The sequence below is a fragment of the Microtus oregoni genome, unplaced genomic scaffold (assembly GCF_018167655.1).
Source record: "Microtus oregoni isolate MIOR12 unplaced genomic scaffold, Mior012 000040F_ref0000088, whole genome shotgun sequence".
Taxonomy (NCBI): Eukaryota; Metazoa; Chordata; class Mammalia; order Rodentia; family Cricetidae; genus Microtus; species Microtus oregoni.
Window position 1 is genome coordinate 17,677,940 of NW_024543207.1, and position 26,422 is coordinate 17,704,361.

A 26,422-nucleotide genomic window follows, 5' to 3' on the forward strand; every position below is an offset into this window, starting at 1 on the left:
GGGCTTAGGAAAACTTTCTTGTGTCTCTAAAAATGTCTTTAAGAAGAAATCCAGTCTCATATGCTCTGAAGGTAATTTTCTTTATTACTGCAACCTGAAAAATACTCTCACACAGGATGAAAAAACTCTAGCTTATATAAGAGCTGCATATATTTCTTAAACAACAGCAGAGGAAGTGCCAGTCTATAAACACATAAGAAATCACATTTTTTTTTTTCTTTCAGGCTTGAAAAAGTCACACTGATCATAGCCAGGGCAATGTTTGGGTGTGAGCCAGATACCCTGAGTTTAGTATGTAAAGCAGGCAGGAAAGCACCAGGCTTCCTCATCAGAGGGGCTCCCTGGAAGCCATACACTGAGCTGAAGGCATTCAACTTTCCCGAGTTCTTACCCAGAGTCCACTCAGATGTTCAGTACTGCTGACGTTTCTCCTTTGAATCGTGTGTGCTCCTATTCTAATCCCTCATCCACACTTCTGCCTGCCATCTCAGTAGTAAACTCACTGACTCATGAAGATAGAGATGTTAGTGGAATCTTGGCTCTCTCTGTTAGATGCCAATATCATTCTAAACCACACTGACTTTAAAGTAATAGACAATGTAAAATCTCCAGGAACTGTATGAGAGATTCACTCGAATATCGGGAATCCTGGCACTTTGTACAGAGCGTACATTAATTTGCTCTGAGCCAAGAGCACATCCATGGACGTCTCTGTCTTGCGGAAGTGGAATTTCATTGGAAAGGCAGAGGCCCATTGTAGCGGCTTGGTGCTCAAAACTATACTTCTAGGAAAGCCCCCAAAAGAAGGAAAATGTGCTATGGGGCCGGACACTGTCCCAAGATGGAAGTGGAACCTGACAGCACTGCCACACCAAGGTCGGATGTGCAGTGCCATGTGCCGCACTGTTAAAGAACCGTAAAGAGAACCGCTCCGCCATATCACTGGTCAGATGTTCAGTGTCCCTCCTAACAGTCCCCGTGGGGTCACACTTCATGGAACATGCCTGTGACAGCTAAGTGGAATTGGAACTGAAGCATATACCCATGGCAGAAATATAGAAAATTCTAGACTGGGGCTGTCCGCGTCTCAGTCCCGAGTCCGTGATCCAGGACCAGGGTCCCTTCACTTGGAAGGTGAGCACGAGCTCCTAGTGCATCGGGTGGTGAATATTGATCTGACTTTGTGAACAACAGTGGAGACTATGGTAAAATTCTAGTAGCGCTCTCACAAAAACGAAATTGCTTACATAGATTATTAGTTGAAATTTTCAAGGGACAGAAGGACAGGTGGCAAATTCCTGAGATGGATTATGGGAGATCTTTGCAAGTAATTGTCAGCGAGTCAGACGTTTAACTTTGTTCAGTGGTTATTCCGGCTCTTTCCCTCACCAGTCCTCTACGCTGCAGAGATAGCAATGTTCACACAACACTGTTTTACAACTGTGGAGTCAGATCCATGGAAGGCTCACACAGAGTGTCAGCACAGAGGAATGAGGATTATTTATTTGTTTATTTGTGGGGCTGCATATTAAGTCAAAGTCGACATTATACTCAACTGCTTCAACCCGTGTTTGTTTCATTCTGTTTTGCGTTGCCATTTCCTTTTTACTTAGATACAAGGTCTCTTTGAATTTTTCAGTCCAGCCTTCTTCCCAGGTCCATTTGTCCCGTAACCGCTGAGCAGCAAGGAGCACGGTCAGACATACCACGGCTGGCTTCAAAATCATCTTTAAAAGATACTTCTCAGTCTCACAATAGTGTATTGCTTCGTTATTTTAAAGTAAAACTGAGTCAACGTGATATTTAAACGCTCTAGTAATATTAAAATCATAATATATGGACCAGAAAACTCACAAGGCGAATATTACTGTCAAAGACTCGACTCACATTCACAATCTCGTGTTGAGGATCTGGAGATGAACACCAGCGTCATTGCACATAGCGGTCCTGCTCACTGTGCTTCTTCCTTCCACCCTCTACGGCAGGCAGCCAGACACACGTCCAAGACCTTAAAACTCTCCCAGCCTGGGTTCCGGGGATTCTTTCGCACAGACTTCTGGGAAATGTAGTTTGCAGCGCTGTAACACCACTGGGAGCAGTCCAGGAAACCCCTTTCCGGCTTTTGGTCTCTTACAAGTGCGTCTTCCCCAAAGTTGGGCGACAGTCCGGTCCTATTGTGGTTTCCAGGTGCGTCTCTGTCATGAAGGTTGGTCCAGGGTGCAGCGCTGCCTTAGGCTCACTGCGGAGTGTGGGTCCGTCTTGGAGGGAGCTGACCTGGGCTGGGTAAGAGGGCGGGAGAAGCTGCCTTGGAGGTGCTGTGCTCAACTGGCTGGGTCACCTGAGGTTGCAGGTCAGGGCTGGGATGAGGGCGATAGGGACTGTTCCCTGAGCAATGGTTTCCTTGGGTTGCTGCATGCAGCCCCAGTCCGCCTTGGGCTTCTGGGACAGAAGAGCTGCACGGAGTAGATGACAGTACTGGGTCCCGGATCAAGCTAAGGATGGTCAGCTGACTGCCTGTTCCTGAGGGGGAGCTGGGAGCTCACTTCACTGTGCAGCTTTGGTGGGGAAGCCTGCTTCACTTCTGACCCATTCTCACAGGGATGCTGTCAGATTTCTCAGTATCTGCAGAGCAAAGGGATTTCTGGTCCTTCCTGCCCTCTTTAACTGGCCTAGGGTACTGATTGTGTTCTTTTTGTCAGCCAGTTAAAGAATTAAAAGAGGAAAAATCTGAGGCAAAACAAAAGTCTCAGTTGGGAAATTCTGGAACACAGCAGACACATCTGCCAGGACCAGCTGCTATAGAAAGCTGTGACTAGAGTGGAGAGAACACACGTACAGCCCACACACAGAGGGCCCTCTGCAGGAAGAAGGAACTGGAGACGCTGACTCCAGGCTGCACATTGAGGTCTGGGTTCCCTTAAAGCCTTGAAAGCTCCCCCATCCCTCATGTAAGGCGGACTAACTGTGAAAACGACAGGATGTCTGCTTGGCCCACAATGGTTCTGTCAACGTCTTGATGTGGCCTTGAGCTTGTTGAGCTGGTCCAGAAGCAGGGTCCCTAGGAACAGGTGAAAAGCTCTCATGGTCTTGTGTTACAGTGCCAGGCTTTTGTGTCAGGTTAGCAGGTGAGGAGAACTCCCAGACCTGTGTGTATTCCTGGGATTTTAGTAACCAGACCTGTGATAGAAAAGAAACGTCAGTCTCCTCTGAGGCACATCCCTGTCATCTCTGCGTTTGTGAGGGGGAGGCAGGGCCCTCTGGTCCTCCCCTGCTTCACAGCAAATTCAAGGCCTGTGTAGGCTACTTGAGTCTGTGACAGAAAACATCTGAACATATTTCATAGATATGATACTTTGTATGGCTCATTTCTTGTTTCTTACAGTGAACACCAGGGCAAATCCATATAATCCCCCACTTTGCCGACTTAAGAGCTATTTCTCCTTAACTTCTGTTAACCTATTCTGGGTGTAATTTAAATATTTTTACTAACATACTTTTGTTAAAGACATTAAATTTTGGTGTTCAGACAATCATTTGTGTTTACTCTATGAAGAAGAATTCTCTTTGCTTTGCTTGAAGATTCCTATGTGCAGTGAATGTTCATTCTTTTTGCATATTAATCTGTGTTAGTTGCTGTCATGACCTGATGCAGCTTTCTTCTGGTTTTCTCTGGTTTCTTACAGTTTGCTTCTTTCAGTTCATTCTGAGACTCGGCTGCTATGATTTCATTCCTGGGTCTTTTTCTGCAGCTGCAGCTGGGATGTCTTCCCCTGTCCTTACAGCAGAGGTTGCACTGTGAGCAGATGCTTCTTACAGTTAGCCAGAACAAAACCACTTCCTGCACTGTCCTTCACATGGGGCACTGCATATCCATCCAGTAAAGCAAACTGCTAAAGGCGGGTCCTGCTCTTCCACAGGTCCAGTCCAGTTCCCCTTGCTGACAGTCCTGTGTCTTTCCTGCCAGGCTTCTTTCACTGTGCTCTGTGTCAGTGTGAGGGAAGGAGTTACCTGTGTTTACAGCTCATGTGTAACCGTGCTGTGTTAGACATGTCATCTCTGGGAAACCCTGGAGTGGAGGTGCTGGGTGATGACATTCAGTTCCTGCCAATTGATCTATGTGATTATGTCAGAGGCCATGAAGAGAACTTGCAAATGACCTGAGCAGGGTTAAACACATGCAAGGAATAAACCTGAGCAGCACAGATTTTCATCACGTTGTCAGTTCGGGTTATAGGAGAGTCTGCCATGGTGTCCTCCATAGTCGTTATCAAATGCAGCGACATATTTTGAGTTGAAAGGTGCATGTGGTTGCATGGCTACCTTCTTCAATATCTGCTTTCTGTTGTTCTCTCCATTCTGCAGTCTCTATATGAAATTAAGTCAGGTCTATGAGAGTGCATGGCCCAAATCTGTATTGGACATACTCCACACAGTGTTGCTTTAAGAAGACTCAGAAACAATGTATGAACTATTAAAATCCACAAATATATCTAGACATCTAATGTAAGATGCAAAGTGATAATCTTTTGAAATTAAAATTATAATTATTGCAATTAGTGTTTCCAAAGCAGATACTGCATTTGGCCTTCCATATTTTTTCATGGTTTATTTCACTTTCTGAGTCATGCGGGGGGCTTAAAGCAAAACTAAATGGCTCTTTCATTCCTCACTTACGGTATAGAGCTGAGACAAAGACCCAGGAACTGTTCCTTCATGATGTATGTAGTGTGTATTTTAAGCCTTGTGGCATGTAATCAGTAGTTAGGTTGTTTTGATTGGTGGTTCACTACTGTTAGGATCCTGACCATAAATCCAGTCTTCTCAGTGCATCTGGCTTTGACTTCCCACCAATCTGCTAGTCTTCAGTCTTGTCTGACTCTCTGAAAAGATATCTCTGAGGGACACCGGCAGGAGATGAAAGAGTTCTTAACATATCTACCCTGTCCATTCTGTTGTTCTAGGCTTGAATCTAAGAGGAGCCTCCACTCATGTGGAGTATATTGACCTCCCAATAATAGTGCGAATATGTAGCAATGTTAATGAATGACAGTTTGGCCAACACAGGTGAGACATTTGCATTTCTTCCCCATAGAAAGTTCATTTCACCAGGCTGAAATTCCCTTGAAACAGTTGCCATTAATTGTATTGGCTAAGATTTTTCTTAAATGCTATCGTGTTTCCAGACACACTGCCCTCCACCTACAGCATCTCATAGATTGGCTTCATGACAGCCGATATGCCTCTCATGTGGAATAGGGGGAGCCAGGCCTGGGCGACTTAGGGAGTGGTCCTTGCAGTTAGTTCTTCCTTGAGGACCTGCTCTATTTCTCTCACAGAAACATGTTTGCATCTGCACTCAGCTCTTGGCTCTTTCAACTCCCCGTGGCGATCCCTTGCTCTTGGTTATCATACAGTTAGAATGGGTGGCATCCGTGATTTCCTCCCCTTTCTTTGCAAAGGCAGGAATGTGCTCTGGTAGGAATGAGACACAAGACACAGAGGATTGGAGCTGGGCCTGACCCCAAGGTCTCCTGCCTAAGGGTGAGCTTTAGTCCTGCTTAGCTGTTATGCCCGTGAACCACATCCATGAGCAGTATGACATTGAATCCCTAAAGGTGCCCCTGTGTCTCCCACATCTCGGCATTAGCAGCAGTTGTCTCTGATGACTTCTTAGTTCTTAAGTTACAGAGGAGAACATATTGGAGCACTAAAGCATCACAGTTGCTAACTGCATTCCAGATGCTTTTCCTTAGACCTACACGGAAGTGTAGCTGTCACTGCCTGTTAAAGACACTGCTCACTGCAGCACAGAGAGCATTACAGAAAACTAAAACGTTCAAATCTAGAAAACTATTGTCTTGTGATGCCCTGACCCAGTAGATACACCACATCACAATTCCTGTGCAGAAGGCTCAGGGAATATCTCTGGAGAAGGGTCATATTGATTATGAGAGTCAGGAGCTCCGGAACTCTGTTGTGAGGTTGTGCCTTCCAGAAAGGGAAGGGAAGCTGCACCCATGACACCCCAACAATATGATTGCTTGAACAAGCCCTGAACAGTGGCATTGGCTCTCGATCCTATGCAGGGCACAATCTGCTGGCTAACAGAGAAGTATAGGCACATAAGAATCACTAAGAGAGGGAGAATTAGTCTCCCACAGCGATAAGCCCACTCACTATTCACCCAGTAACAAGTGATCTGTCCTCAAAACATGCGCACAAGTAACACTGAACAGAATTGGCCATTCATATTGATATAGCTATGTGTATGTGTGTGTATATATATAGTGTGTGTGTGTGCGCGCTCTGTGTAACAATAATAATTAGAGAACAATACTTCATACATTCAAGATGGACTGTTGGGGGACATGAGAGAAGTTGCAGTGAGGAGGCAGAAGGGAAAATGATGCACTTATATAGTTTAATTCAATAATTTTCAGGGAAAATAAAGTCTTGTCAACTGTGACAATGTTGGTGACACTAGAAATTATTTTCAGGCAGACAAGCCTAAATAATATATGATCTCATCGATATGTTAACTATAAAAAACTGTATCTCACACAAGTTGGAGACTTATTAGTTGTTCATCAATAAACCAAGGCTTGGGGACTTTCTAAGAAAGTGGGTGCTGTGGAACAGTGAGATAGGAGAAGCCCCAGGTACTGTTGCCCTGACTACGGGTGTGTGTGAGCGTTATGTAGTGCACTTTTCAGGAGCGTTGAAGATTGCGTTTGAGGAGGTGACCATACCGTAACTGAGAAAAACAATCCAAATCCTACCTATGAATTTACTAGACAATAACACGTCAATGCATGTATTGCCGATTATTTTAGTGCGTCAGTAAAAAGGTAAAATAAGGGATGACTATTTTTATAGGTCATTCTGGGACTTTACTCAATAAGATATTAACAACATAAATTCTTAATTTAGAAAATTTGAAATGTGAGAATAGCATCAGTTGTATTTCTCAGCTATGCACACTGATGCTCAGGTGTCATATGTGCAAAAACTTGCTTTATGAATACCACAAACCCCCTTCATCTGTACCTGTCAGAGAAAAGGTAGAAAGGGAAAATGATGAGAAGATCCAGTGGCGTGTATTCTATTTTAAATGCTCAGTTGTTGGTCCTTCTCTTGCAGTTTAGAAAACAAAGTTCAACAACTTAGATGGTATTTAGTCCAGGAGGTCTTCCTTATTATTCTACCTTTTGCCTGCTCTTCTCATGTCCCATGTCCCTGTCATCTGCATCATTACTGAACTCTGCAGAAATCCTGAGCCCACAGCACAGCCAGAGCTGCTGCAGCAGACGCTGTATTTTCATTCCACTTCACTGTCATGATTGTGCGCATGAACTGTTGAGAAATCCCTTCTCCCTCACCATGACTTTCTCCTGTGAGGAATACATACGTGTGTGGTGTGTAGCAGCACATAGCACTACATGCATGTGCTGTGGGTGCATTCATTTTGCATTTCATCTGTCTCAAATAGATCATGTCCAACTGAGCTTATAGGATCTTTTTCCTTGTCTTTCCTTTTGATGGTTAGTGTGAGATCATGTGACCACTTCAGACATGTCTGAGGAATATTACTACCTATGTAAGAGACATTTCTAGCTCTCTTTCATCCTGGGATAAATCTGCAGACGTGTGATATCTGTGTTAGGGTTTCTGTTGTTGTCATAAAGACCATGATGAAAGACATCTTAGATAAGAACGAGTTTTGCTGTGGGATAACCTTTTGTACACTGTAAAGATTTATCACTTGAATTGGTATAATAAAGTATTGAATGGCCAGTAGTCAGGCAGAAAGTATAGGCAGGATGACCAAAATAAGGATGATGGGAAGGAGAAGGGTGGAGGCTGAGGAGCCGCCAGTAGACGCAGAGGGAGCAGGAGATGTGTCATGCTGCTAAAGGTACCGCCATGTGGCAAAAGGTAAATATGGAATGTGGGTTAAATTAAAATGTGAGTGCTAATTAGTAATAAGCCTGAGCTGTCGGCTGATCACTTATAATTCATATTCAGCCTCTAAGTTGGTTCTGTAGACTGGGCGGTTGGGACAGGAAATGTCTATTTACAAGGTTTATTTTAGACTCCAACTTCAGGTCACAGTCCATCTCTGAGGACAGTCAAGGCAGGAACCTGAGGCAAGTACTGGAGCAGAGGCCACAGAAGAACACTGCTTACTGACTTGCCATGCCTGCTCCCCTGTACCATAAAGGACTGTGCTCAGGGTGGGCACCACCCCTAGTGGACTGTGCTGTCTCATCAATCACTAGTTAAGAAAATGTCCCTGAAACTTGACTACAGGACAGTCTTAAGGAGGCATTTTCTCTATTGTTTCTCTCTTCTCAAATGGCCCATGTCAAGTTGACAGGAGAAGTATCCATCCCAATGACTCTTGATATTTATATTATAATTAATGATTTTAATTAATTTAAAGTGTGATATCATTTATTTGTCTGTATTTCAGGAAATGCTGTCCTTCTGGGATGTGGCCATTGATTTCTCTCCAGAAGAGTGGGAATGCCTGCAGCCTGCTCAGTGGAATCTGTACAGGGATGTGATGTTGGAGAATTACAGCCACCTTGAATTCCTGGGTGAGCATCTCCTCTATTCTTATTTCACCTCAATGTGTAACTTATTCACTTTGTATGGTATCTCATGGAAGCATTTCAACAGTGATTTTCACATCCTTCGATTTCAGAAAAATTAGGGAGGTTGCTCCATAGCTAAAAGCATTCCACTGTAGAGGCATTTCATTTGTATTTTAATAAATAAAACTTGCCTGAAGACTAGAAAAGCAAAGCAGCCAGCCACTGGCTCTTACCTTGATGTCAGTCTGAAAATGGTGATCCTGCCTCCAGGAAACCTCAGAATGAGACCAAGAGCTGTCTCCCTGTTTTATAATCTTCTCTCATTCTGGGATTAAGGGCATGCACCACTACTTCCTGGTTTCTATGGCAATCTAGTGTAGCCACTGGGATTAAAGGTGTGTGTCATTGTTGCCTCGTCTGTAAGGTGGGCCAGTGTGGCTGTCTTACTTTTCTGATCTTCAGGCAAGATTTATTTATTAAAATAAAAATGAAATGCCACTGCATTCCAATATTTGAACTGTCAGCGTTGAATGTGTATTTCATCCAGCAATCACTCTGGTGGGACTGTTAGAAATTCAGTGGTATGAACTGTATTTCATCCAGCAGTCACTCTGGTGGGACTGTTAGAGATTCAGTGGTGTGAATTGTATTTCATCCAGCAGTCACTGTAGTGGGACTGTTAGAGATTCAGTGGTGTGAATTGTATTTCATACAGCAGTCACTGTGGTGAGATTGTTAGAGATTCAGTGGTGTGAATGTGTGTTTCATCCAGCAGTTACTCTGGTGGGACTGTTAGAAATTCAGTGGTGCGAACTGTATTTCATCCAGCAGTCACTCTGGTGGGATTGTTAGAGATTCAGTGGTGTGAATGTGTGTTTCATCCAGCAGTCACTGTAGTGGGATTGTTAGAGATTCAGTGGTGTGAATGTGTGTTTCATCCAGCAGTCACTCTGGTGGGATTGTTAGAGATTCAGTGGTGTGAAGCATGGAACACACTTCTTAATGAAAGTGTTTCACAACTCAGATTTAATGGTGTTCCTTTTCAATGAGACTCAGAATCTGGACATTGTACATTCCTTCATGTGCTGTAGTGGTCCTGGCAGGAAACATGTAAGGAGCTGACAGTCTGCAGTAATTTCTTTCATCATCTCTTTTCTTATAAACAGTGTACTGGAAGGGCCATGTCAGTTCTCAGTAGAAGAACACTTAATCTTGTTCCCTTTTCATGCAAACAGGTCTTGCCAGTTCTAAGCCCTTCCTGGTGACATTTCTGGAGCAAAGACAAGGGCCTTGGGATGTAAAGATACAAGCAGCAGCCCCCGTGCATTCAGGTGGGTAGGGAAGAGGGGGTCAGGGGCAGCATTGAAGTCTAAATATTTCAACAAAAAGGCAGGCTTTCGCATGTGCATTGAAACCTATGTTGTTGTGGAGATAATTCTTTTTTTTTTTTTTTTTTTTTTTTTTTTTGCTTTTTCGAGACAGGGTTTCTCTGTGGCTTTGGAGCCTGTCCTGGAACTAGCTCTGTAGACCATGCTGGTCTCGAACTCACAGAGATCCACCTGGCTCTGCCTCCCGAGTGCTGGGATTGAAGGCGTGCGCCACCATCGCCCAGCGTGGAGATAATTCTTTTGGTCTCTCCTTGGTTTTGTTGTCAAAGGACATCTCTCAGACGTTTGTGAGGTTTTCAGACTCTGAAGCTTTGTAACTCCCCAGTGACGAGCTGTGTATTTCCAGAGACTTTCGTGGTTTTTTGTTTTTGTTGGTGTTGAGTCTACACTGTAACGTTAACAATGCCTGAACGCCTGTACACTGTCCTACAGTCTGAGGTGTGGAGGAGCCGTTGTAGTCCAGTCGGTCCACACAGAAGTTTCTTTTTGATCACTCACACCCATTTTAATGAGTGGTGTCTCATCAGAGTTCTTTGTGAGTGATGAGAGTTTTCTAAAGTTTTTCCTGTTACATTGTCAACAGTAAGGATTTAAAATGCATGCCATGTGGATATATATTCAAAGAATAAAACTGTCTGCAACTAGAAGAATGGGTTTAGTAGCTCATCAATAAGCTTTCAGAATTTTCTGGGTTTGCAGTTTTTTTGTTTTTATTTTTTTACTTTGTAATCTGCTACGCTGTTTTGTTACTTAGAAGTGTGTGTTGCGTCTAATTATTTGTTTTCTGTACTCTATGGATTTTGGTAGGAGGATGAAGCACATTGATCAAACACACCAGGACAGTGTAAGATAAAAATATCTAGTGCTCTGGTTGTGAACTTTCTTTTCCCAGGGAAACAAGGATTTGTCTCTCTCCACTCACTGCTATGTGGTTATTTAGTCTTATAAATGAATGGATCTTAAAAAGAGGTAATTTTGTTACCAGACCTGGTGTCCCGCTCCATTATCCCAGCACGTGGGAGTCAGAGCCAGGTGGATCTCTGAGTTCAAGGTTAGCCTCATCTACATAACAATTTCCATGATAGGCATGGGTACACAGAGAAACCCTGTCTCAAAAAAACCAAAACCAAGCCAGGCGATGGTGGCTCACGCCTTTAATCCCAGCACTCGGGAGGCAAAGGCAGGCAGATCTCTGCAGCCTGGACTACAAGAGCTCGTTCCAGGACAGGCTCCAAAGCCACAGAGAAACCTTGTCTCGAAAAAACCAAAAAAAAAAAAAAAAAAAACCAAAGAAATAGGTAATTTTATTACCTGTTCATTGACAAAATCCTCAACAAATTTCTGTTCTCCACCAGTGAACCTGAAGTTTTCTGTTGATATCTTTCAGGTGTTTATTTTCTAGACGTCAATAATAAAACATAAAATATTGTCATAAATCTTTAGGCTATATTATTTAATCTTGTTGTGGACAGTCTACGAGTATGCAATATATCTTTTGTATCTTCCAAAATAAAACTCTATACTTACAATAAAAAACAATTGTATGTTTTGATGTTGATCCAGTCTCACACAATCACAGTTAGCTTTCTCTTTTCCAGGCCTGGCTACTTTATAATTTCATGGATGTTTAGGCATTTAACATCTATATTGATTAATGGGCTTATTTCTGTTAGTAAAATACCCTTACAACGTATGTAGCTATTTAACTTTGAATAATATGGCATATGTCTATGTCCTGTTTGCTTGTTCTCTTACTTCAGTAGAAGTATAGACTGTTCCACCTACTCTGTTTTGTGAATTATGCTCAGTGTTGGTAAGTGTTAAAATATACTATAGTTTCTCGTTGATGCTTCAATATGTAAATGTAGATATCTCTAATTTAAATATAAGTCATGTAAGTATGAAGAATATTTCCTAGCTTTTGTTCATATCTCAACTTTTGCTCAACAGGAACAATACCCAATGATTGTAACAATTACAACAGGGCCATTGATTGTAAGTCACTCCTTATTCAACGCCAGAGAATTCATACAGGGGAGAAACCCTACAAATGTGAAGAATGTGGTAAGGCCCTTAGTTCTTATAAAACCCTTTCCATACACCAGAGACTTCACACTGGACAAAAACCCTACACGTGTAAAGAATGTCACAAGGCTTTCAATACTCGCTCATCACTTTTTATACACCAGAAAAATCATACTGATGAAAAAACCTACAAGTGTGAAGAATGTGGCAAATCCTTTTACTATCCTTCAATGCTGAAACAGCATCAGAGAATTCATTCTGGAGAGAAACCCTACAAGTGTGAAGAATGTGGCAAATCCTTTTGCTATCCCTCATTCCTTAAGCAACATCAAAGAACTCATTGTGGAGAAAATCCCTACAAGAATGAAGAATGTGGCAAAAGATTTTCCAGTTCTGCACGCTTTCGGGAGTATCAAACAATTCACACTGCAGAGGAACCCTACAAGTGTGAAGAATGTCACAAAGTCTTTCGTTATCACTCTGCTCTTAGGGTACATAAGACAGTTCACACTGGAGAGAAAGCCTACAAGTGTGAAGAGTGTGGCAAAGGTTTTTCCTCACCTTCATGCCTTAGACGACATCAAACAATTCACTCTGAAGACAATCCCTACAAGTGTGAAGTGTGTGGCAGATGTTTTTGCTCGTCTTCTTCCCTTAGACGACATCAAACATTCCATTCTGAAGATAATCCCTATAAGTGTGTAGAGTGTGGCAAAAGGTTTTCCTGTTCTGCAAGCCTTCAGGAACATCAAACAATTCACACTGGAGAAAAACCGTACCAGTGTGAAGAATGTCACAAAGCCTTTCGTTATCACTCAGCTCTTAGGAGACACAAGAGAGTTCATACTAGAGAGAAGTCCTACCGGTGTGAAGAGTGTGGCAAATGTTTCTCCTCCTCTTCATGCCTTGGACGACATCAAGCAATTCACACTGCAGACAACCCCTATAAGTGTGTGCAGTGTGGCAAGGTTTTTGTCAATCTTTATAGCCTTACTCGACACATGATAGTTCATACGGGAGAGAAATCCTACAAATGTCTTAAAAAATTTACTTCTTCAGACCTTAAGACACATCAAGTGACTTATTCTGAATAAAACTCTGTGAGTGCGTGGGGTGTGATAAAATCTTTGCTAATCATTTAGATCTTATCCAACTCTAACGAATTCATAGTGGAGAATATTAGGTTAATCATTTTGAATATCGACATGAGCATCTAATTTCCAGGAGCACAAATGTTAAGCATGTCATCAGACGACAGTACAGACTTCCCTTTGCTGTGATCTCCACACCAGTTTGTTCAAGCAGTGTGTTTGAAACTTGCCTTGATGAGTTTCTTTCTTCTGTATCTATAAATGTGCCATGAAACTGTTACCATGTCATAACTTTGTCTGTCAGGTGCCCTAAATCTGAGATGTGGGCTGTGCTGTGGCAGAGTTACTGTTATGTTTCCCGGGGAGGTGGGGGGGTCACACAAGCTCCTGTAATAACGTCTCCCCAGGGTGTGTAAGAATCTCCATAGACCCATATTTCTCACTAAGTTGGAATCTGGTGAGATGGTCTACACTGATGCCGATCTGGGCTGAATGGGCATTTCCATTTGTCTTCCCAGGAAATGCTAGCAGACCACATTATCAATCATATTTGATTCTAGGATAAAGAATTCCTTATTTTCTTTAAGTTGCTAACACCATTTCTCATGTGACTCCAACTGTCATGTCAAAGAAACCTTGACCCATATTGAAATAAGGACCAGAGTCAATTGCACTCACTCAGCAGAAAGGATGCATTTGATTACTGGCTAAGGGATCATCAAGTACGAGACACTGTAGGTGCAGATCTTACTTTGCTGTTGGTGCAGACCCGAAAAGTCACCTCAGTCTTGAGTTTACTAAGTTACTGTAAACTGTTATGGGCAATTAAAACCTTGAAGATAATAGGAACTCACCTTCTGAATGAATAAATGTCTGTAGTGTGCCCAGAATTGTGTTTCTAGTGATGCTAAGTCCAGATGAAATTTATTTACAGATATGAGATTGGAAGAAGAGGCTAATTTATGTCTCTCATTCTATAGCCTTCTGCTTATGCTACTGTATATTCCAAAACATGTACCTCGAAACAAATTTAAACATAGTTTGTTTAATATGACATACAATTAAAAACCAAGTATAATTATACTTTAAAAACTCCTGCTGTGAGAAATAGAATGCTAGTCCTTTTACAATACTCTTAGATGACAGCGCCCCAGGCTCGAGCAGCACCATCCCCTTGTAACGGCCACAGGCCCTACCAGAGCAATTTACATGTTCACCCCGTGACATCACAAGGATGTAAGACTGTCTGCTGCTTCTATCTCTCCTGCTATGTCTGCTTGAGTAACCAGGCCCTGCAGGGTGTTAAGCTTGGTCAAATGATGGGCTGCCTCAAGATAAATAATTCTACGGGCCCAGTATCTGCCCTTCATAAAAGTCAAAGAGTTGAAAGGCACTAAAAGAAGTGGTACATGAAGGAACTTAGGCCTTGTCGGGCCATCCTGGCTATACTGCGTCTGCTCTGGAGCCTCTACAGGGAAATCAATTTGTGATGTTGCCCACACACAGAAGACAATTGTTTTCTATAGTGTAAAGGCAGAAACATAAGCAAGAGTAGTCGTCAGGCTCGTTGGGGCAGAAAGCCCAGCAGATCACAGTCATAGGGCAAAGGAATCTCAAGGACAGAGGGAATATCCTCCCACAGTTAGAGGAAGAAGACTTGGGGACCTACTAGAAAGAGCTGACATTAGGGACCAGAGTGGCTTCTCTAGCTGGAGAGCCACACCGCTAAGGAGCCCTCCAGCATAGCAAAAGGGGTCCCACACCCCACAGCCACTGTGAGTTGGGCCTGGCATCCCTGGCTGCTCAGTCTGCTGGATGATTGAGGTTTCAGAAGGATAACCAGAGACTTTAAAAGGTTTAGCAAAGCCTTGTGACCTCATGCCTAGAGGTATCTGGGATAACTGAGTGCATACTGGCATCAGTTAGAGTCGAAGGGACATAGAGAGCGGATTTCTTTTCCTAGGAAGAGATGAACGTGGAACTCCGAGGCTGCCAGAGGAGAGGTTATTGTGTATAGGAAGGTATTTGGTTGCCAAATTTCAATAAGATTATTTGATACTTCTAATATCTTTGTATTTTATAAATCATTTCTGTGTCCTGATTTTGAGAAGCTGAGGTAAGTTCGAGGCAGATGCCCTGACTTTCAAAATTCTCTCACGTGAGAATTTCAGTATTAGAGAAGGAACGGAAAGTGAACATACAACAGACCAAACCTGCAGACGGAATTCCAACAGTGGATGATAGGTGAGCTGTCATTACACACACCAGTTGGAGCCAGGAGCTGTGTCCCTCCCGTTGGGATGGGAGCAGGGGCGGCAAGCATGAGCTCACAGCAGTGTATATGAACCTGAGTTTGTGAAAAACCAGGTGGATCCTGATAAGATCCTGGTAGGGCTCACACTAAAGCTGAATTTTTTATATATGTTAACATCTGAGTTTTACAAAGGACTTAATGGTGGGTGGGAACTCCTGCGATGGCCAATGGGAGTTCTTTGTCAATAAACGTTATGGTGTTATGTTTAACTTTCTTCAGGGCTTTATATTCGCTCTGTGCCCCTGACCATATACTTCAGTATTTGGGTTCCAAAGTTCTCACAAAAACTATTTTTCAAGCTGCAGAGTCTGTTCATGTATGACCCACACAGAGGTTCAATACAGAGGAACCAGGATTATTTTTTTTTCTAGTAATGCATATTAAAACAAAGTCTACATTACAGTCGAGTGCGTTAACGTTGGCTCACTACTGAAGTAACGAAAACAGCAAGTGTCAGGTACAAATTCAAGAAGAATGGTGGCGGGGGTGGGGGTGGGGGGAACGCGGGGATCACATACTACATACTAGGCTTCCAAGAAGATGCTTGCACAGAATTTTGGGATATGTAGTCCGTGTGCTTGTGACATCACAAGAAGCCCTCCAGGAAATTCCAATTGAGCTTTTGTTTTGCTACAGGTGCGTTTTGCTCAAAGATGGGCGAGAGCCCCCTGCTGTGCTTTCCAGTTGCATCTCTGACACAGAGGTTGTCCTGACCCTACTGGGATCTTATTGCGCTTGAATGTGCCAGTGAGATTATATGGCTCGAACCCAGCAACAAAAGGAGCCCTTTGGGGGCTATAGGACTAGGTTTAGGGTCCTCTCTGTCATTCTGGCCATAAGCATCCAACCCATCTCATGATCTGTGTATAGGCCCATATTTTTACATGGTATGGCGACCACAATCTCAGGTCACAGTTTGCACCTGCTGCACAGACAGGCTGTCTCCAGGGTCAGGATATACTGGTGTTGTTCTGCTCCTTCGTTGTAATTTGGAGGATGCCTGAGGTAGAGATGCTAGTTCGGCCTACGTGACAGAGCTGGCATACAGAGCAGGAAGTTGGGACGAAGAGAGGGCATAGAAAGATGTGAACATGACTAATGTCATTCACCTGGTTACCTAGGAAACAAAATATTAATAAATTTACCCTCAATTTATGTTTTGGTATAAAGGCTGTTTGGAGTATAAACACATAAAATTTCCAGGATGTAAACTCAGGATTTCATGAGGGATCACTAAAAAAATCCCTCCCGACAAAGCCATGTGAGTTGTGTCAATATTTCCCATGTCTCCTCGGCTGGTCCAAAAATTAATTTATGGTTTGGGCTAACTAAACGCTGAATATTTACCTCCTGAAGAGGCCAAATTGGATGCCAAGATTCTGGTGCAATTATTGTGACATCTGCGCCTGTTCTATAAGATCTTCAATGACAATATCATTTGTTTGTACCTTTAATTTTGGTCTTTTTTCATTTATAAAGTCTGAAAAAAATATTTGATTTATCATTTCTCCTTAAATATTTCTTCTCTCCTCTATAGCTTTTATATCATCGAAAGCAGTATGGTTTCTGATAATAGACACTAGGTTCTTTAACTGCACTGGGAAGCTGTTTCCTCCATGGCTATAGGAATGACTGAACCAAATTTGACATGGGGACCTGAGAGAGACCCCTCAAGGAGTTTCCCAATGACAAAGGGTTACCTTGACTGTCCCTTGATGACCTACATTCATTTGTCCAACATCTGCCTTTGTCACACCTTCTGCATAATCCAGAAGGAAGGGACATTCTGTTTGAATTATGCTTAGAAAAAATTGTTTCTTGGAATACTTTGTTTACAATCCCTTTTTAGGTGATTGTGGTTACCGTAATTGAAATACTTGAGAGTTTAATTTTTTTTCAAACCTCTGGAAATCACCTCTTATCCATACATCATTGTGGTCATGAGATTCAATATTGATTGTATCTCAGATTTATTCCTTCAAGGGTGCTGATCTTGCCTTTACCAGCCCAATTACCCTTTTGCATTGTGCATTATCATTTCAGGTAATGAAAAGCCAGAGTTTCAATTATTATTTGTCTAGCTTCTGAATTTGTTATTATTCTATTTACTAATGAAGTCAGTCTTTGTAAGAAATCCATAAAGGCTTCCTTTGGGCCTGTATAACTTTAGTAAATGACTCAATTTTCTTTCCTACTTCTCCATTTCTATCCCAAGCATTCAAAGCTGCTGTGTGGCTTAAATCCAGGGTGTGGTCATCCTATAGAGATTATTTTTGTAAATCGGCATAATCTCCCTTTTCAAGAAATTGGACGCCGGGCGGTGTTGGCGCACGCCTTTAATCCCAGCACTCGGGAGGCAGAGGCAGGCGGATCTCTGTGAGTTCGAGACCAGCCTGGTCTACAGAGCTAGTTCCAGGACAGGCTCCAAAGCCACAGAGAAACCCTGTCTCGAAAAAACCAAAAAAAAAAAAAAAAAAAAAAGAAATTGGTCTAGGGAGGTTTCCATACCTCTAGCAGTACTTCATTGCTCAATGGTCTTAGCCTCATCTTCCCAAAAGATCTTCCATTGTAATTGAGGGCTAGGCTCCAAGACTGCTTTAACCAAGTCTTTGTAGTCTTTCGGGATAATTGTACTACAAGTTGACCATGAGTTTAACATTTGCTTCACAAAAAGTAAATACATGCCATATCAAACTATCACTTCCTTGAATCTCCTTAAAGGTAACATTTCCACAGGAGTCCAATTAACTCTTACACAGCCATAGGGATGTCTTTTGGCAGTTGTTCTTGTAAGATGACTGGAAAAATTAAAGTTGGTTGTTTGAAAACTTCAGGCTGTTCCTCTCTAATCTTTTTTTTTTAAATATTTATTTATTATGGATACAATATTCTGTTTGCATATATGCCTACAGGCTAGAAGAGGGCACCAGACCCCATTGCAGATGGTTGTGAGCCACCATGTGGTTGCTGGGAATCGAACTCGGGTCCTTTGGAAGAGCATGCAATGCTCTTAACCGCTGAGCCATCTCTCCAGCCCTGTTCCTCTCTAATCTTACAATGCAACACTGAAATCTTTTCTCCATGAAATCCCTCTGTCTGATCGGAATATCTCTCTATTATGTTTTATTAAGTTTTTCTAAAACTTGTATCTTAGCACTCATATTAACCAACTTCTTTAGTGATAACATAAAAATGATAAAACTGATAATATTTATAATTGACATTACATAAGTCCCATCAAAATTAGTTTTCCTCTCATTTAATTGTTCTATTTTCAAACCATTCAGCTTATTATCATACAGAGACCTAAGTCCCTCCACTGTAGTAGTGGTTCCCATTTTTTAATGTGGGAAAAAAACTTCCTCTCTTTTTAAAACTAATCCCTCCTTTAAGAATTCCCAATCACCACCTATTTACTTCTCCCTACACAGTCATCTCAGTTTGTCTGTCTGTCCAGACTTCCAGACCTCTCTGGTTAGCTAGTGGATGTCTCCACATCCTGATCTTCAGGCAAGCTTCATTTGTTAGAGTATAAACAAGATATCACCACACCTATGTTCAGGAATCAATGAGTTTATTACTGAGATTGCAGACAGAAGTATGGATGAGGGATTAGAATAGGAACACACTTTAGTAACATTTATTTTATAACTGTGGGTGCCCTTGTATTTGGGGTATAGATGTTCCGAACTGAGACTTCATCTTGATGGATTTTTCCTGTGATGAATATGAATGTCCTCCATCTCTTTCGAATAATTTCAGTTTGAAGCCCATTTTGTTAGCTATTAGGATAGCTACACCATCTTGTTTTTCAGGCCCATTTGATTGGAAAGTCTTTTCCTAATCCATTACTGTGAAGTAATGTCTGTCTTGGAAGTTGAGTTGTGTTTATTGTATGCAGCAGAATGGGTCCCATTTTCATATCCATTCTATTAACCTTTGTCTAAGTGAATTGAGTCCATTAGATATTAAGAGATATTAATGATCAGTGATTGTTAATTCCTCCTATTTTTGGTTTTGTTGGTGGTGATGTGTGTGTGTGTGTGTGTGTGTTTCCATTCTTTGGGGTTTGTTGGTGTTAGGTTATCTGTTGCCTGTGTTTTTTGTGGGTACAGCTAACCTCCTTTGATTGGTGTATTCCTTCTAGTACTTTCTGTGGGACTAGATTTGTAGATAAGTATTGTTTAAAGCTGATTTTATCATGGAATATCTTGTTTTCTCCATCTATGGTGATTAAAAGCTTTGCTGTGCATTGTAGTCTGGACTGGCATCCATGGTCTCTTAATGTCTGCAGAATATCTATCGAGGACCTTCTGACTTTCAGGGTTTCCATTGAGAAGCTGGGTGTAATCCTGATAGGCCTTTGTATGTTACTTGGCCTTTTTCCTTTACAGCTCTGTCTCTGTCCTTTATTTACCAGTAAGGATTCCAGAGCCAGACGCTGGGTGGACACCTGCTAGCTCAGAGAGGCGGAGCTTTTTACACACCAAGGGGATGTTACAGGAGCTCAGATGACTCCACTGGGAAAAACAACAGTAACTATGCCACAGCCCAGATCTCAGATTCTGGGTGACCAAAGGACAAAGCTAGGACATGGGAAAGGTTTCATGGAGCATTTATGGTTACAGAAGATAGAGATTCATTCATTAAGGCAAGTTTCAAACACATTGCTTGAACAAACTGTTGTGAGCAAAGAGAAGTCTCTGCTGTTCTCTGATGACATTCTTAGCATTTGAGTTGTTCTATGTTAGATGTTCATATTGACATCCAAAATGATTAACTTAATATTCTCCACCATGGATTCATTGGAGTTGGGTAAGATCTGAATTGTTAGCAAAGATTTTTACTACACTTTACACAATCATGGAGTAATTGTGAATCATTTGATGTGTTTTAAGGGTTGATGAAGTAAACTTTTAAGGCATTTGTAGGATTTCTCTTCTGTATGAACTATATCATGTGTTGAGTAAGGCTATAAAGATTCGCAAAGTCTTTGCTACATTCCCCACACTTTTACGAATTGTCTTCAGAATGAATTTTTGTTTTTGTTTTATGTCGTCTAAGTGTGGAAGATGAGGAAAACCTTCTGTCACAGTCTTTACACTTCTAGAGGTTCTCTCCAGTATGAAGTCTCTTGTGTTTCCTAAAGGAGGTGTGATAACGAAAGGCTTTGTGACATTCCTCACACTTGTAGGGTTTCTTTCCAGTATGAATTGATTGATGTTCCTGAAAATCCCTAGAACAGTAATACCGTTTGCCACACTCTGCACACTTGTAGGGATTGTCTTCAGAATGGATTGTTTGATGTCGCCTAAGGGTTGAACATGTGGAAAAACATTTGCCACACTCCTCACACTTATATGGCTTCTCTCCAGTGTGGATTCTCTGATGTTGATGAAGGAGTGAAAAGTAGGAAAACCTTTTGCCACACACTTCACACTTGTATGGATTGTCTTCACAGTGAATTGGTTGATGTCGCCTAAGGGATAAACGTTTGGTAAAATATTTGCCACACTCCTCACACTTGTATGGCTTCTCTCCAGTGTGGACTCTCTGGTGTTGATGAAAGTGTGCAAAGTAGGAGAACCTTTTGCCACACTCTGCACACGAGTAGGGACGACTGTCTTCAGAATGGATGATTTGATGTTTTTTAAGGGATGAACCAGAGTAAAAATACTTGCCACACTCTGCACATGTGTACGTTTTCTCTGCAGTATGAGCTGCCTTGTCCTCAAAGAGGAAGGCAGGCCTAGTAAATCCTTTCCCTCGCACTTTCCGCCTGCGGAGTTTCTCTCCAGTGTGAACTGCCTTGTGGTTCTTAAGGGATGAGTGATAAAGAAACGTCTGCTGACACTCTTCACACTGGTATGGTTTCCCTCCACAAGGAGTGCTTTGATGCTTTTTCAGTAAGGAAGGGTCATAAAAAGCCCTGCCACATTCTTTACACTTGTAGGGTTTCTCCCCAGAATGAATTCTCTGATGTTGCTTCAGCATTGAAAGATAGTAAAATGATCTGCCACAGTCTTCACACTTGTAGGTTTTTTCATCAGTGTGATCTTTCTGGTGTATAAAAAGTGATGAGCGAGTACAGAAGGCCTTGTGACATTCTTTACAGGTGAAGGGTTTTTCTCCAGTGTGAAGTCTCTGGTGTATAGAAAGTGTTTTATAAGAACTAAGGGCCTTACCACAGTCTTCACACTTGTAGCGTTTCTCCCTTCTATGAATTCTCCGGTGTTGAATGTGTAGTGAGTTACAGTCAATGGCCTTATTGTAAATGTGATACTCACTGAGTCTTGTTCCTGTTGAGCCAAGTTGAGACATGAACAAAGGCTAGAAAATATTCTTCATGCTTTATCTATTTAAAAGGAAACATTTACTCAAACATATTGAAGCATCAGTGATAAACTGTAGCAGGAATTCTAATTGTTCTCAACAATAAAAACTTGGAGTCAGCTATTGGGGATGCAAGCTGAAGGGTCAGAGAAGCAGAACGGCCAGCCACTAGAGTCCTTACCTCTACTAATGCCCAGACAAAGGGCATTAGACAAAATGTTCCTAGATTGCCTCCTCAGACTTCATCCTGAGACTCGCAGCTCCTCAGTCTGCAATGAGCTCCTGTAGCCTCCTGTCTTATATTCCTCTCTTGGTCCAGCCATATCTCTTCTTATCTCCACCTGCTTAGTGTTTGGATTAATGGTGTATGGCTCCCAAATACTGGGATTGAAGGTGTGAGCCACCACTGCTTGGCTCTGTTTCTCTTTTAGACTGAATCAATTTTATGTAGCCTTGAACTAAAAGAGATCCATCTGCCTCTGTTTCCCAAGTGCTAGCATTAATGGTCTATGCCACCACTACCTAGCCTCTATGGCTAACTAGTGTGGCTAGCTCTACACCCTGATTTTAAGGCAAGCTTCATTTGTTAGATTATAAACAAAATATCACCACAAGAAACTACAGTATATTTTAAAATCTCTAGGCACTAAGTATAAATGATAAAATATTGGAGGTAGAAATAATCTATCCTTCTACTAGAATAAGAGCATATCCAAATAGAACATAGACATAATGGCATATTATTCGAAGTTTAATAGCAAAGTAATTTGTAAGGGCATTGGGCATTTTACTGACAGAAATAAACCCATTAAACAATAAAGGTATTCTATGTCCGGACATCATGAATTTATAAATTAGCCAATCCGGGAAAGGAGATAGTTAATTGTGGCTGTGTGAATGTCAGCACCATCTAAATACAAACTTTATCTCCACATATAATTTTATTTTGAAAGGCACAAAAGATAAGTTGTACAAGAAGTAGATGGTTCAAGAAAAGATTAAATTTATAGATCAAAAAGTCAGGTCAGTATTTTTATGTTTTTTTGGACAACAAGAAAGTATATACCTCAAACATATCAAGTCACAATTTAAAAAAAAACTTCAAGCCGGGCGGTGGTGGTGCACGCTTTTAATCCCAGCACTCAGGAGGCAGAGGCAGGCGGATCTCTGTGAGTTCGAGACTAGCCTGCTCTACAAGAGCTAGTTCCAGGACAGGCTCCAAAACCACAGAGAAACCCTGTCTCGAAAAAACAAAAAACAACAACAACAACAAAAAACAAACAAACAAACAAAAAAAAACTTCAAGTTCACCTGTGTATTACACAAATTTTGCTAAGACAGCATATTTGTCAATGAGTAGATTAAAAATTACTTATTTCCTTTTTTGTTTTTGCTGTTTGAAGACAAGGTTTCTCCATGTCCTGGAGCTCACAATCTAGACCAGGCTGGTCACAAATTTAGGGATTCACCTACCTCTGCCTCCCAAATGCTGGGATCAGTGAAGAAAGCCATCATGCCAGACAATAAAATTACATATTTCTAAGAAAAAACAGCTATTGTGCACTAAACAGAGAAACAATGAACAAGGCATGAAAACAAGAAGCTTGTGTTTACCAATAAAGTGGAAATGTACAGAGCACAATTCATAGTTTATAATCTTACACTGTTATTATGGACTTTATCAATGTGTCCTATCTATTCCCAGAACAAATTGTTTGAGTCAATGGAACTAAACGTTTAGATTTTAGGCTCCCAGCCTGTGTCTGGTATGATGTAATTGTGGGCTTGGCTTTGTAAACCCAATTAAACTAGGATTAGACAGTCCTGGGATGACCAATGTATTTCCTTCCTGACACAAACCCAACCTTTTCCTGATCCTCCAATGGGGCAGGTGTGGGTATTTTTGTCTGGTCCAGATTCTGGTAAAAATCCTGACAAAGACTCCTTCCCTGGGAATCCTTCTAAGAGTAAAGATGCTGACTGAAGATGTAACAGATAAAAATTTTCAGTTAAATCCACATCCTTTGTCATTTCTGTGGATGCTGAATGAATGATTTTGCATACTCCCCTCCCTTCCATTATGTTGTCTCAGCTATTGTTCTGTGCCTTATTTCTTGCTTTCCCTGATGACCCTTGTGGAACTGAGAGTCAGCCCATCTCTTAGCTCACTTTGGATTCAAGATAGCTGGAAGCTGTGAGTTCCTCTGTCCTTCTGTCTGTCCTCTATGAGCAGTGCCAATATCGTTTCTCAGGCTGTATTAGTGGGCCTGGGAATCTCTCCATGTCTACTACTCTATAACCTCCTCATCCCTGGCGCTGAGCTCCCCTTATAGCATTCTTTATGATGATACAAGCTACTTAATGTACGTCTTCAGTATTGTAGGTATGTAGGACACAAAAGAAAAGTCTGCCAAATTTTGCCAACACAAGGTGGGACAGCCTTTCAGAATATCCTGATTCACAGAAAAGTTGGTCAGATATGCTAGACTGAAGACAGAATCATCCACCTTGCAGAGGAACCTTGGTTGATTGTTCAGGCAGTCAGTTGTTTCCATCATTTCTCACATTATTTTGGAAGTCACTTGCTTGCACTTCCTGTTTACTCAGGTAATATTATTTCCTTGTCAAATCTCTGATGGAGTTGATAGTTACAGTTTTCCTTGTTACCAGATTCAGAAAAGAGATGCACTAAAGAAGTTTAAAGTGTATGGGGGAGAGAGTATTAAAAGATAATTTTAGTAATGAAAGTTTTAATAGAAAGTGAATTAGGTATATCATTTTGGAATCACAAAGACAGAATAGATAATAGAGTATTTTCTCTGAATTTGTCAATTGTTTATGGACATTGTTGATGTAATCATTGACTGTATATATTGTATATAGTTATTGTACTTATTGTATATATATTTTCTTATGTAAGTTATAACCTTTTTTATTTCAGACAAAAAGTGGGAAATGTGATATTTTGTTTGTGCTTTAACAAATAAAGCTTGCCTGGAGATCAGAGAGCAGAGCTAGCCACTAATTAACCAGAGTGACCAGACAGTAGTGGCACACACCTTTAATCCCAGACCTTGGGGGGAAGAAACAGAAAGTGATTTACCTGGGCAGAGAGAGATAAGGTAGATGGAGACAAGAGCTTGGTCCCTTTTAGTCTGAGGATTTGGTAGAAATAAGAAGTCTAATGGCTGGCTCATTTACTTCTTTGATCTTGCATCATTTACTCCCAATATCTGATTTGGGGTTTTTATTATGAAGATCAATTAGAATTCATGCTACATGCCCTTGCCTCAATGGATAACAGCATAGTATCCAAACTGGACCAGCAGGACACAAAAGAAAGTGACTGCCAAACTTTGCCAAGACAAGGAAGGATAGTCCTTAAAATTCCCTCCTTCTCAAAAATGCCTGGTAGAAGCCAGTTATAGTAGCATACACCTTTTGTTTTGTTTTGTTTTTGATTTTTCGAGACAGGGTTTCTCCGTAGCTTTTGGTTCCTGTCCTGGAACTAGCTCTTGCAGATCAGGCTGGTCTCGAACTCACAGAGATCCGCCTGCCTCTGCCTCCCGAGTGCTGGGATTAAAGGCGTGTGCCACCACCGCCCGGCAGTAGCATACACCTTTAATCCCAGAACTTGGAAGGCAGAAGCAGGTGGATCTCTGTAGGTTCAAGGCCAACCTGGTACACAGAGTAAGATCCAGGACAGCCAAAAGTACACAGAGAAACCCTATCTCAACAAACAAACAAACAAAAAACAAAAGAAAGTATTTTCAAGATTTCCTGAGTGTGGAGTGGGCACAAGGGGGAGGGTTTATTGGGAGAGGCGGAGGAAGGAAGGTGAGAGGGGGTTAAATCTATAGCTCAATAAAAAAGAATTTAAAAATCTTTAAAAAAATAAAGTTTAAAAAATAGTCTACTACTTTTACTAGTTTTTTAGGCCAAAGATGAATGCCCCAATGTTACAGAAGAACTTTGATTAACTGTCCAGGTAGCCAGATGTAACCGTTGTTAGGTAACATTTCACCCTTCTGGGTCTTTGATAGAATTTAAGACTAAATAATTAGACTTAAAGTTTTCCTTAGTTATGATAAAAAGAAAATTAGATTAAAAACCATTTTTGACTCACAAAGATAAAATAGATAATAAAATATTTCCTCTAAATTTGCCAAATAAAAAAAGAACTGGCCATTGTAACTATAATGATTACTTGACAACTGGTCTTGTTATATAAAGTTTTACTGTGTGAAAATTAAAACCTTCGGTTTTAGTTAAACAGAAAGGGGTAAATGCTGTGGAATAATCCTTCTGCACACTGTGAAGATGTGTTGCTTTCATTGTTAATAAAAAGCTGATTATCCCAAAGATAGGCAGGAATTTCAGGGCAGAGTGCTGGGAAGAGGAAGGGCTGAGGCAGAGGAGTAAAAAGGATGCAGAGAAAAGAAAAACATGCCATATGGAGAAAAGGTACCACCACATGGCACAGTGTAAAAAAGACATATAGGTTAATTTAAAATGCAAGCACTAGTTAATAATAACCCTTAGCTATCAGCTGAATATTTATAATTAATATTGAGTCTCTTGAGTAGTTATTTGGGAATGGCTGGTGGGACAAAGCTGATCATGGTCCCAACAAAAAGCTTTGTGCACACTCCTCAGCACTGCTTCCATTACAAA

The 26,422-nt window shown here is 41.4% G+C and overlaps 2 protein-coding genes across 3 annotated transcripts; one reads left to right on the forward strand and one right to left on the reverse strand.

Annotated features, from left to right (window-relative positions):
- The first annotated feature begins 2,095 nt into the window (after positions 1-2,095).
- Positions 2,096-14,236, forward strand: LOC121433597 (zinc finger protein 58-like). 2 transcript variants are annotated; one of them, XM_041632084.1, is made up of 4 exons: positions 2,096-2,187; positions 8,474-8,600; positions 9,833-9,928; positions 11,936-14,236. In XM_041632084.1, the coding sequence occupies exons 2-4, from the start codon at positions 8,477-8,479 to the stop codon at positions 13,102-13,104; spliced, it is 1,389 nt and encodes a 462-aa protein (XP_041488018.1). In that variant the 5' UTR covers positions 2,096-2,187; positions 8,474-8,476; the 3' UTR covers positions 13,105-14,236. The 2 variants fall into 2 exon arrangements, with proteins under 2 accessions (XP_041488018.1, XP_041488017.1); XM_041632083.1 differs by having other exon boundaries at positions 2,170-2,206.
- Positions 14,237-18,980: 4,744 nt separating this feature from the next.
- On the reverse strand, positions 18,981-21,736 carry LOC121433628 (zinc finger protein 85-like). Its single transcript, XM_041632099.1, has one exon. The coding sequence runs from the start codon at positions 21,734-21,736 to the stop codon at positions 20,522-20,524; it is 1,215 nt and encodes a 404-aa protein (XP_041488033.1). The 3' UTR covers positions 18,981-20,521.
- Between the last annotated feature and the right edge of the window lie 4,686 nt (positions 21,737-26,422).